This window comes from Plectropomus leopardus, chromosome 16, assembly GCF_026936395.1.
Source record: "Plectropomus leopardus strain MGB_pleo_1.0 chromosome 16, ASM2693639v1, whole genome shotgun sequence".
In the NCBI taxonomy this organism is placed as follows: Eukaryota; Metazoa; Chordata; class Actinopteri; order Perciformes; family Serranidae; genus Plectropomus; species Plectropomus leopardus.
This window is the reverse complement of record NC_142191.1, coordinates 17252007-17265257: the sequence shown is the minus strand read 5'-3', so window position 1 is coordinate 17265257 and position 13251 is coordinate 17252007. Positions and strand designations below refer to the sequence as shown.

At 40.5% G+C, this 13251-nt stretch overlaps 1 protein-coding gene across 1 annotated transcript; it reads left to right on the top strand.

Annotated features, from left to right (window-relative positions):
• The first annotated feature begins 20 nt into the window (after positions 1–20).
• ints7 (integrator complex subunit 7) lies at positions 21–13251 on the top strand. The gene is made up of 20 exons (XM_042503314.2): positions 21–223; positions 379–508; positions 1457–1603; positions 1731–1868; positions 1964–2010; positions 2801–3000; positions 4052–4174; positions 4760–4877; positions 5003–5137; positions 5480–5577; positions 5932–6171; positions 6482–6619; positions 6811–7017; positions 8387–8581; positions 8810–8913; positions 9010–9078; positions 9552–9684; positions 10351–10449; positions 11871–12056; positions 12844–13251. Exons 1-20 carry the CDS (start codon positions 130–132, stop codon positions 13123–13125), a joined length of 2883 nt encoding a protein of 960 aa, XP_042359248.1. The 5' UTR covers positions 21–129; the 3' UTR covers positions 13126–13251.

Here is a 13251-nt window from a genome sequence, read left to right as displayed (position 1 = left end):
TCCAAACCTGTAGACCGGAAATGTTTTTGCAGTATCACCCGGTTTCAGGTTTCGCCGCCAGTACAATGAAAAGCTAACGGCTCGTGGGTGCTGTCAAGCCTGTTTTTACCCCCAAAAAATAACTAAAATATGTCGCTTTCATCTGCGCGCTCATTCCTGTCTGAGGCTTGTTATGGCGAACAGGAGCTGGACGCTAATTCCGCTCTCCTGGAGCTGGACAAGGGTACGTTAGCTGCGTTAGCATGCTAGCTCGTTAGCACCGGTTGAAGTCTGGTTCTGTGTGTTCCGTCTTCTCTGTGTGTCGGTGTTTGCTAAGTGTAGCTGTCTATATAAGACGTCCCTGCTTTGTTGTGACCAGTGAAACTGCTTATTTTCCAGGGTTGCGGTCGGGAAAGCTGGGGGAGCAGTGTGAGGCTGTGGTGCTCTTTCCCAAACTCTTCCAGAAGTACCCTTTCCCCATCCTCATCAACTCTGCTTTTCTGAAGCTAGCTGACATCTTCAGACTCGGGTATGGATGCTGTGTGACTTTGTACAAAGACGACAGTTGCTCGATGACAAGTATTATTAGTTTCCGATTCTGATCAAAGCTTTAAACCATATTTTAATGGTTTATAATAAAACCAACTGTCACGCCTAAAGTTGTCGGTATATGAGGTTCACTTAGTCAATAGTAACACAGTGTACTGAGAAAATTACAACAGTTTTTAGCATGTCAGGGGCACTGGGTAAATTCTGGCGCCCTATCTTTGAATACCTGTCACATGTGTGTGGCAAAACATTTGATCCCAAATACAAAATGAGCAACATTCTGGGGTCTTGCTCTCTCTCTATATATCTATATCTATCTTTATATATATATATACTATTTATAGATAGTCTCCATTTATTTAATATACATGCAATTATGTATGTTGACCTTGGAAGAGAGGGGCGGTTGGAATGGGGAGGGGGGTTCAGAGTGGGAGACATCACCTTTAACTCTGCACCGTTTCCTTTCAGTAGACAAATTAAAAATAAGGTTAATTAAAAAAGGGGGAAAAAGAAGATTACAAGAGCATTTCATCTTGATGTTATACACACCTCTCAAAAATACTTGAGTTCAACAGCATGACAGTCCTTATCCTGAAAGTTGAATATAAGCTTCTCTAAAGCAGTTTTAGGTCTTTTTTTAAAGCTAACGACCAAGTGTTTATCAGGTAAAACTACTCATAGTTTTCTGGTTACAACTGCTTGATTTTATTAATTTAATGTGGCTTTTGATGAAATATGTTATTTTTTTATTTGTAACTTTAAGTAACCTTAAGTAACATGGCTTTGGTGTGTGATGAGTGATACTGATTGTATTTTATTTTATTTTTTTGTTGTTTTCCAACTTATACAACTCAGATACACATAAAAAATCAATAATTGTGGTACAGTTGTCTTTGTTTATGAAAGCTTGTCTCTCTGATTTCAGGAACAACTTTCTGCGCCTCTGTGTGCTCAAAGTAACTCAACAGAGTGAGAAACATCTCGAAAAGATCCTCAATGTGGACGAATTTGTCAAAAGGGTATTTTCGGTCATCCATAGCAATGACCCTGTGGCCAGAGCCATCACTCTTAGGTAATAATACTAAAGTTTTACACAACAGGCCTGACTGTTGGCACAGGATTTCTAATTCAGAATGGTGGTGACACCAGCATATGTTGACACTGTACTTAAAACCAACCGTTTCTCTGATCCTCTTCAGGATGCTTGGTAGTTTGGCCTCTATCATCCCAGACAGGAAGAATGCCCACCACAGTATTCGTCAAAGTCTGGACTCTCATGATAATGTGGAAGTGGAAGCAGCCATATTTGCTGCCGCAAGCTTCTCTGCACAGTCAAAGTAAGGAAAACTGCTGTACCTGAGCATTGGTCCGTGTACTTTAAATGGGATGTTGTTTTGATAACAGAAATTTGGTGTGTTTTATTTGATTTCAGAGACTTTGCAGCAGGGATTTGCAACAAAGTCAGCGAGATGATCCAAGGTAAAATCTGTCTATTCTGTACGAAGTAATTCCCAGATCACTTTTGAAACAAGAAGTGCTGTGCTTATCAACTTTTTTTACAAGCTTTGGCTGTTTCATACACATTCCAGACAACTATCCAAACTGTAAATAAAAACAAATCAAACCCTAAATCAGGTGATTTATACTGGATGCATCCAAAGAGCTCTTAAGATGACTTTTTAAAACTTTTATTGGGGCGCCTGGTAGCTCTCCTGGTAGAGTGAGTACACAACCATGTACTGGGTTTGTGTCCTCGCAGAGCGGCTGCAAGTTCAACTCCAACTTGTGGCCGTTTGCATTATTTCATCTCCTCTCTCTCTCTCTCTCTCTCTCTCTCTCTCCATCTCCATCTCTCTCCAACAGTATTAAATTGGGGTCTTTGTGAACATTATTGTCCACACAAAATGAACACAGTCCAGTTTCAATCAAGGACAGCTTTGGAAATAAGTGTTTTTAGAAATGCTTTTAAGTGCTATCCTCGGGTCATTGTGCATTTCATGACAAAAAAAAATCAAATAATTTGATAATTAACATTAAACATGCAACTCTGAAATTACAGTCCATTCAAAGAACACCAATCACCAACTAAAGAATATACAAATGTCTCTGTATATTTGGAGTCAACATTTGGAGATAAACTGTGAATACAGGTTCCTGCAAAATCCACAAATCATATACGTAACTTGTTACTATTCATCAGATGTGTTGTTGGTATGCTCATTTTGTCTTTTATAGAGCGTTTCATTATGAATCTATGTCTCAACCTCAGGTTTAGACACTCCAGTGGAGCTGAAGCTGAAGTTGATCCCCATGCTGCAGCACATGCACCATGATGCCAGCTTGGCCTCCAGCAGCAGAGAGCTTCTACAGCAGCTGGGCAACTCTTACCCCTCCACCCCCATGGTCATCGTCACCCTGCACACCTTCACCCAGCTGGCTGCGTCCTCCCTCATCGATATACCAAAACAGGTATTATCATGACAGAGCTGTACATGGTTGTTATTTTAGTTTTTTAAGGGCTGGGCAAAAGAGCGGTGAAGTAATGTGTCCTAAAACACGGAGGTCTGTAAGCATTTTTGCACTTCGGGTTCCCTCGTCTCAAAGTCTATGTTTTTTTTAATAGGTTTTCGGTAAAATGCCTTAAATAAGGTCTGTGGTTAACACAGGCTAAAGATATTTAGACGTTTTGTTTTGCAACATAAAATATGTCAGTGTAAACCCAATTTTTGAACTTTTAAGGTTTTACACGTCTTAAAAAGGCAGTTGCTAACAAGGGGCTAAATTGGACTACAGTGTTTGTCGGGGACATTAGACGTCATCACACCGAAACCACTACTGAGACGAGCAATTGATGTAGCCATGATCATTATCTAGATCAGGTCACGCTAACAGGAGAGAGTTTTGTAGAAAATTAAGAGCGCTGAACAATTGTTGTTGAACTATTCGGGGTGTTGACGTTTAAGTTGTGCGACCACGATGTAGTTTGTTTCTAGCCTAACAATAGCTTTTTGCTTCAGGCGATTTCATTTATGCTTCAAAACACACAAAAGTGGTGTTCATCTGTGAAGATTATCATGCTGAACAAAACATGCAAGTATCATAAACTTGTGTTTGTCACAGAGTTTGTTTGTTTTTTTCCAATATTTTTATTATACTTTTTAACTTCCAACAAACAAACAGACAAATCGAAAAATACATTGTAGTACAAGAAAGACACACTAGCCGCGCAAACTACATTTCTCACCTAAATCCAAAAAACTGGGACCTGGGGTTACAGCTTGTTGCTGTGTGATAAGCTACAGAAAATTCAACAGCGCCCAGCAGCACAACATGGGAATGCTGATAAAAGTGCAAAATACCTACTGTAGTTTTTTGACTAAATGGAAGACCCAGAATTGTGCATTTTTGACTTTAAACTATTATTGATGTAGCTGTGTTGCTATAATTAACATTTGCACTCTTTCAGCTTTTCAAAAAAATCTAAATAATTTACTTTTTAATTGTTTCCTTATGTGCACAGCTGCAGCTCCTCCTTCAATACCTGAAAGATGACCCACGGAAAGCTGTGAAGAGACTCGCAATTAATGACCTGAAGCTCCTGGCTAAAAAGGCTCCTCATCTTTGGATCAGAGAAAACACTCAGGTAGAGTCACAGTTGCACTGGCGGTTGTCGTGGTGTTGGTATAAACTCTGTTGGTAATCTATTGCAGGAGTGTCCAAACTTTTTTGAGTGGGGGCCAGATTAGATAATAGGAAAATAACTGGGGGCGAGCTGCTTCTTGCATCATATGGGTTATTTAAAAAAAACATATAAACAAGACAAATTCAACTGCTTCGTCTCTCAGTGAGAAAGTATTGAACTTCCCACTGCTCCCGAAGACGGCAGCCTTTGCAGTTAACTTTACGCTTCTCCGCTGTGGGCATGACAGTTAACTAGCAGGAAAGGTCTGATAGTTTCACTTGCTTGTTTACCGCCTGTTTATGAAAACTCATTAGCTCTGCCTGCGAAGATCCTGAATGGTGCATGTCTACAAATTGTGTGGTGGTCCTGCCATCATGAGGTGAATGGCAAAAATGCAAAGTGATTAATGTTGTGTGTTGGGCCACATATAATATATTTTGAGAGACAAGCTGGGGGACAAGAGACAAGCTTAAAATCATTCTGAGGGCCACGCCTGGCCCCTAGGCGGGACTTTGGACATGCCTGATACGTGTTTCATCTCCGCAGACCCTGTGTGAATGTGCCTTGAGCAGCCCTTACAACAGTTTGAAGCTTGGGATGTTGGCTGTTCTCTCCACCCTCTCTGGAACAATTGCAATCAAGCAGTACTTTAACAATATGACAGGTTGTGTTCACTTTAAATACAACAAATCGTTGTTTATGTGTATTATTATTAATGAATGTCATTTGTACTGTGAAGAAGGGAAGGAGTTTGGACTGATGTGTGTTCCTCTCAAATATTCTCCTCAGGTGGCTCCTCGGTTCCCCCCCGGCTCACTGACCTGGTTAAACTGGCACAAGAATGCTGTTACCACAGCAACCTGGCAGTGGCGGCTCATGGGGTCATAGTGCTCTCAAACATTTCTATTTCCTGTCCAGACAAAGGTTAGTTACAGCCGTTAATGCCCCGGGTTTGGGATTCTTAAATGTATACATTTTCCAAAAATATGTATATTTTTTAAAATTGTTTTTTATGTGCTTATTGTGTTATAAGATTCCATTACCTTATATTTCATGTCTTTTTATTTACTGCTGTTCTTTAATGGAGCCTCTCAGAGAAAATATTTCACATAATCGTACTTGAGATAACCACAGTGACGATAAACATTTTGATTTTTGATTCTCTTAAAGCCAGTTGTGCATTAATGGCTTCATCTCATTTTCTGCCCACTGAATTTTGCTCTTGTGTGCCAAGGCTCAGTGTTGCTGTTTGTATTTCTCCTCCAGACATAGTGAAGCTGGAGCAGGACACAGTTCTGGGAGTGGAGTCTCTTCTGATGCTTTGCAGTCAGGACAGCAGCCCCAGTGCACAGGCCACACTCAAAGTAAGACAACTTTAAACCACAAGGCAGAGGGCACTGACTGTATGCAGGGCTGCAACTAATGATTGTTTGTTACCAGTTTATCTGTTGTTTATTTTCTTGTTTCATCGATCAATTGTTTGTTCTACAAAACATTAGAAAACAGTGAGAAAAGCACCTCACAGTATCCTTGAGCCTAAAGTGACTTCATCAAATGTCTTGTTTTGTTCAACCAACATTTCCAAACCCAAAAATATAAAATTAATAATAATATAAGACCAAGGAAAGCGGTAGATCCTCACATTTGAAACACTTTTTTGGGGTATTTTTGCTCGATAAATGATTTGTAATACCCATCCCTCTACTCTTCATTCCTAGACAACCCTCACCTCATTGGTCAAACTGCTGAAAAGTCGGCCCCACCTCAGCCAATCAGCGGTGGAATTCCTGCTCGGCCAGCTCCACCTATCCTGTGACTCCTCTCGCGTTCTCATGTGCCACGCTCTGGCAGCCATCGCCACCCACCTGCCAGTGCTGGGCGATGGGATGCTGGGAGATCTGGTGGACCTCTACAGAGTGGCCAGTCACTCCTCCACTGACAAGCAGCAAGAGCTTCTGGTGAGAGACGGCATTAGTCAAACATCAGCTGCTGTTGAGACAGGAAAATAAAGATTTTAGAGTCTGTAGCTTTTATGTTTTCAGCACAGGAGACTCACAAAAGCATCTACATGACAGTGAAGTTCTAAGTGTGTTATATGTACACTATGTCCTGCTCATGCAAACCTGTTTTCGGTTGGAGTTAGATGCAAGGAAAGCTGACAGTGCATTCGTCTTTAAAAAGGCTTTCTTGTTTTTATTCTCATTTTAATACCCTTGCAAGTATCTGATTATGGATTTCAACACTCATCTCTCCCACTGTGTGCTGCAGGTTTCCTTAGCAACAGTGATTTTTGTTGCTAGCCAGTCGTCTCTGTCAGCTGAAGTGAAGACAGTCATCAAACAGCAGCTGGAGAACGTTGCTAATGGCTGGACGGTGTACCGCATCGCACGACAGGCTTCACGCATGGTAATCTCATCTGTTTACCTTAAACGTAATTGAACCTGTGCTATAAAATGGCTCAACCCTTAAGTGTTTTGTAGAGCTGGTAAAGTGGAAGCATCTGTTTGCAATAATGAAAAGGTGTCACAAAAGCTGCAGAAACCACAGATATTGTACTGCCAAAATCACACACCTGAAATGTTATCATTTATTTTTAGGGATGCCACGAGTTCTCCAGTGAGCTGTACCAGAGTCTGCGGACCCGTGTGGCATCAGAGCATTTCTACTTCTGGTTGAACAGCCTGAAGGAGTTTTCTCAGGCAGAGCAGTGCTTGAGTCATGTAGAGGACGGAGACTACAGTGGAGCCATGAGCGCCATCGCCGAGGCTCTGCGCTCCTACCAAAAGGGCATCGCTTCCCTCACAGTAAGATAACTGCCAGGCATCTGCCTGTCAAGAAATATTAATACAATTCATCCTCCTACTTCACCAGTGACAGATGCTTAGGGGTAGTTGAGGATTTTTTGAAGTGGGGTTGTATGAGGTACTTACATGTCGTCAATGCATTACCTGCAGTTGATGGCGGTCGGCACAACCGCAGTTTGGAGAAGCAGGTACCACAAAAGCTGTGCGTTGTACTGCAGTGGAGGAGGGCAGCGGCAAAACGCATTTTAGCCAACAACAACAACAACAAAGAAAATCAGTATAAGTTTAGGTGTACGCTATATTTGGAATATTTTAGCCACTGTACCTTGCTATCAGACAGCCATTTCTGACAGGAAAATGAAGCCATTATTTCTCTTCTCTTCAAAGCCACCAGATTCTTTTGCCAAAAACTGTCATTTTAAGTGGCTAATCAAATGCTGGTCTGCTGCTGCATCAGTTAGTAAGTTTGTGTCATTGTATGACTTTGAATCAAATCTAACCATTTAAAAGACCAAAATCACAAAATAACAAATACTAGGGGTAGAAAGCTGTAAGATTTTAAAGCAAATTGAGATAAAAGACGCTCAGAAAATACATACGTTGATCATGGTGAAGTTAATTTTCAAGATAATTGTGAATATTACATCCAGCAGTAACCAAAGAGACCGCTCGGCTACCTACAGAGGCTCTGCAAAAAGAGGCTCTGTACGTACCAATCTAAAGAAAAAAGATCATGCCTTTTCAAACAGTTGAAAATACTGGCTTTTTAAAGTTTTACAATTTTTGTTTCTTTTTTTTCCACAAAAAAAGATTTTCACTCAAAGAAAGATGTGTCCTATATGTGATGGAATAAAAAATATTTGTTTTTTGACTAAATGTAAGGTAAAGTTATATCATCCCACGCCTAACACAAACAACCTAACAGATGGAGGCAGCAGTAGGCCAGCAGCTCCTTTATTCTGCTGGTAAAATTACTGTTTTTGTCAAAGAAGTCTGGTGTCTTTAAAGAGAGCAACGCTAGCATCTTCAGGACCTTGTTAAGAAGGGCTGTCTGACAGCAAGATAAAGTATTGAAAATATTTTTCACATAGCATACATTTGAACTAATGTCTATTTTGTAGGTGGCTAAAATATGGTTTGCATCCCCTGTCCACTGAACCGCACTTAAAAAAAAATCCAAATTACTCTTTTAAAGCTGCAGCCACTCAATAGTCTTGTATTAAAGCTGACCTCACAGCATCTCAAATTGTTAATGGATTAACTCCCCTGATAACTGACTGTATCTTGTTAGTTCAATTCAACAAGACGCCGTGTCACTCTTTAACTGTCGTGTTTATGTGCTGTTATCTGATTAATCCCCTCCCTCCAGGCTGCCAGCACTCCTCTGAGCCCGCTTACATTCCAGTGTGAGTTCATCAAGCTACGGATCGACACCCTGCAAGCCCTGTCGCAGCTCATTTGTACGTGCAACAGCTTAAAAACCAGCCCTCCTCCGGCCATTGCCACCACCATCGCCCTCACCTCAGGCAATGACCTGCAGCGGTGCGGCCGTATCTCAATGCAGGTAAAGATAGTGTGGTAATCACAGTCGCTGTGCGCCTGCAGGGAATGGCTACAGTTGTAACATGCTAGTCTTGTTGTAACATGCTATAGCACACGAGACACTCACCAAATTGCTAGATGGCATCAATTTGAGAACTTGTGACACATATCATTTATCCGGACTAAAATTTCATGTGAGAAAATGAAATTTAGTTTATCACCAAGCCACTACTGTTTTTCTTTTTCCCAGATGAAGGTTTGCATGGATGAGTTCAGAAGTCTGGCAGCTCGTTACGCTGATTTACACCAGTCGTCGTTTGATGCTGATTATGCCACGCTTCGAAATGTGGAGCTGTATCCTCAAACATGTCTCCGTCACATCCTCTGGTTTCTCTGCTGTTGTGTCTTCTTTCTTTAATGTCAGACATTTTTCTTTAACGGTCTGCTCAGACAACAACAGAGCTGTTTGCTTGTCTCCCATGTGATAGAGGCACTGATACTGGACCCGCAGGCAGCCAGGTAAGAGCTGCTGTGGCCCAGAATGTGTGAATTTGTTGGTGATGGTGTTTAGGAGAAAGTTTCATTAATTTTTTGTGTAAATTGCATTGTTTGTCATTTCTAAACATTTGAGAAAACTGCTACCTTTATTATTAAACTTGAGTCAAAGAGCTGAAGTTGTATTCTCCATGGTAAACAGCAAATAAAGTAGGAGGAAAAAATGTCAACGTCAATGTTTAAATGCATCATATTGAATTTTTCAAGAAATGCAGTCATGCTTTAACTAACTGCAGAGTGATGCATGGCTGTATCTTCTTTTTGTTAGCTGCACATTTAATATAGATGACATAATGGAAAGCATTTTATTTCATTAGATTTTTCACTGTACCTTGTACCTGAGTGTTTCTGTTGAAAGTGCTCACATTCCCCGGAGCCATTCTCCCCTGCAGTCATTTGTCTGTAACAGATTGTCTCTGTCCGTCTCTGTTATCTAGTTTTCAGGAGTACGGCACCCTGGGGTCGGTCCAGACAGAGAGTGAATATGAGCGTCGGATGATGTCAGTCTTCAGTCGTGTGTTGGAGGAAGTGGAGGGCCTCACCAAGAAACACCCTCCAGTTTCACACCTGGTAAGTTTAATATGAGCACCTCGCGATCACAGATACTTTAATAATTTAGCTGACAGACAAATGCTCTGCATTGATATAGTGTTAGTTATGTGGTGAATTTGTTGAGTCGAGCTGAATCTGCTGCTTCACCTATTTTTGTTGAGTGTTTGTTGAGTATGAGTGTTTGCTTTTAAATTGTTAATTTTTATTTTGGATATTATTGGAAGCACACTTTCTTTATTGTTATATGCACAATTACAGAGAAGCAGTGGTTGGTAATTAAAAATCTAAGAACTCAGATTCCCTTCAACAATGCTCATCAAATCCTGTATGTAAAGAGAGAACAAGTAAAAAAAGAGAATTTAAGATATGAGGAATGATATTTGTTTGCAGTCTTTGCAAATGAACTGAATGAATAAACTGAATATAAAAAGGAAAAGTAGTAAATATGCCTGTGAGAGGTAAGGCAAAGTTACAATGTAATGTTATAGAATGACTCATACCTGTATGCGTCTTTACTGCATATTGTCCATACAGGCCTGTTAATAACTGTTGTTTTTTAAGTTAAACAGGACCTGTTTGCAAAAAGATGAAGCAAAATGACAAAAACTTGAAAATAAGTTGCAGCTAATTGCTTACAATGTCAATAAAGACGATGGATTTTTTTTTTACTGTCTTGTTTTGCAGCATACAGGCTGTCTCTGTGATGCCGTCATAGCTCTGCTCAAGGTCCCGCTGTCTTTCCAGAGGTATTTCTTCCAGAAGCTTCAGTCAACAAGCATTAAGGTACAGAAACTCAATTTATCATCAAATGGTTAAGATATAGATCGTCCCGATACACACTACAAACTGCATATTTTTCCTCCTACCTGTAGTGCTTTTAAAGAGAATTAAAAAAACACATACATACAACCTTTTCACAGTGAAAGAGAATAAAATGACAGTTATCAAGTAAATGTTTTCATCTCCTGCTGTCACGAGCACAAGCCTCTCGTCCATTAATAGATGCAGTAGATGGTCTGTTTAGTAACCGGATCATGATTTCTGGAAAGAGACATAAGCCACATTTGCATCGCCTATTCAAGGCAGGAAAAGCAAGCCGTTATGTTGCCTTGCCATTCTGTATATAACGTTCGATTGCAGAAAAAGGGACAGAGTGGTCTCGCCTCTGAGCCGAGACAGGAGGTATTAACAGCGCCGTGACAACGTCAGCGTTAAAGTAAAGCCGGCAGAAGTCTCCATGGGTGTGACGTTTTGACGTGTTTATGTGTGTGACCCACTGCAGGAGAATTAAAAAGCAGTTGTTGGCAATTAGTGGCTAATACAAAGAAGAAGAACAGAGGGAGCAAATGTCCGCAAACTGGGAAAACAATGATATTCGGGCGCCCCTTACCCTCCGAGCACAGGATGAGATCAGCCGCCATATAACAGTGACAATAAATGTTTGTGATTGACATGTTATGTGTTTGTTATTGTTTAGAAAGAGCTGCCGATGGATATAATCTATGTCACACTAGAGGCGGACGCTGTTTTGTTACATGTCACGCCCGTCATGCCTCTTTTGATTGTGTGATGCAGCGATGCAGTATAAATTAACACACTGGAGCAGAGTGATGCCGCCGTTGTTTGGTTCTGTGTAAAAACGTAGGGGCGGTACAGGACGGGGACTTGGCTGCGGCTCATACTACAATCTCTGTGTAAAAGCAGCTATTGCTATTGAGTTTTGTTTTTTTTTAAATTGGCGCTTTGAACAGCTGAGTACCATCTAATTCCATTATTTTCTAGAGAAGGCCGACATCTCTACGGCTGATATCTCCAACACTCAGAAACTCGCACCAAAACAGTCTAGACTGATAATCAGCTCTGCAGGATAGAGGAAAAATGTGTATTTTTGATTTTTGGGTGAACAGTCCCTTTAATGATCACTTAATTAACAAAATGAAAAATGGGAAATCCTTAAAAAGACCAACATTCCCTCAAACTTTTCCTTAAGTTTGTTTTTTTAAATCACTTAACCAGCATACACAGCAAATGCAACGGATGTTTATTTTTATCAGAGTAGATAAAGGTTGTCACGCAGGCTCACTGCTGACTGACAGCAGCAGCTCAGTCTGAGGGAACATGCAGTGCAGTTGCAGCTATATATGACAGTCTTTCTTTAGCTCTCTTAAGGCTGACACATGAACGTCTTTTTTACATTTTTCCAGCTCGCCCTCTCTCCTTCCCCACGGACGCCGAGTGAACCGATCCCAGTGCAGAGCAGCCAGCAGCTGACTCTGAAGGTGGAGGGGGTGGTGCAGCACGGTTCAACGCCAGGACTCTTCAGGAAAATCCAGTCCGTCTGTCTGAATGTCACTTCAGTCCTCCAGAGCAAGACGGGACCTGACTACAAGGTATCTCGTGTTTGCCTTCATCTTTGCTCAGAAATGCAAATATTTGAACATCATTGTGTCCTTTTTATTATACAGCATAGAGGATATTCCAATTTTGTTTTTGTATTAAAGCTCGTATCTTATTTTTGAAACTGTATAAGCAGGGTTCCCACGGATCCTTAAAAAAATCTTAAAAGGCATTGACTTAATTAATCTAAAAATAAGGCCTTAATTGGTATTAAATTGACTTAAATTAAGTTTCAAAAGTCTTAAAAATGCTCAGACATGGGGAGTAGGATTTAGGAATTGTTTTTTCTTACATTACATTGTAAAATGTCAAAATATTTGGTAAAAATTTCTTTTTGTTAAATAATTTCATAAATTCCTTTTCTTTAACTTGCCATGATGGGATTAATCCAAGCATTAACCCTCTCACATGCAGACTGAGAAACACAAAATCAAACAGAAACCAGGCCAGAAATGCCAGATATCTCCCACTTCTGTTGGTAAACCAAATAGATACTTTAATGACAACATAATATTTTCATCGTCTTCCATGTGATCCACTCTAAAAAGGGTTGTTTTTTTTCAACATTTGACATAGATAATCTAACTTTTTCACTGGACAAAAAAAAAACATAAAATTTTGGGCAAAATAAAATTGTCACTTTTGATCATTAGAAAATTGGTCTTATACTTAAATCCATCTGGCCTTTAGCTTCAGGAACCCTGATAACATATATATATTGTATTTATCCACAGATTATGCTTGCTCTGATGTTTGTTTTTGGTTTTTTTCCCCTGTTAGATTCCACTCGACACTAAAACTAATGAGATCGAGCAGCGGGTAGAGCCCCACAACGACTACTTCAGCACCCAGTTCTTGCTGAATTTCTCCATCTTGGGCACTCACACTGTCACTGTGGAGGCCTCTGTGGTGGACGAGAGTGGCATAGAGTGGAAGACTGGGCCTAAGACAACAGTGTCAGTTAAATCCCTGGAGGATCCTTACTCCCAGCAGCTCCGCCATCAGCTGCAGCAGGGTGGAGCTCAGCCCGCTCCTCAGAGGGGTGCATACGCTCGCTTCTAGGAAATGCCCTCTCTGTGCTTTAGCTTCAAAAAAGTTTGTGCTTTTTTACTTGACCTGTTTTGTCTCGTAGAAACGGATTATGTACATATTTTTTTCATTTATTAAAAGACAAGATTTAATTTTTAA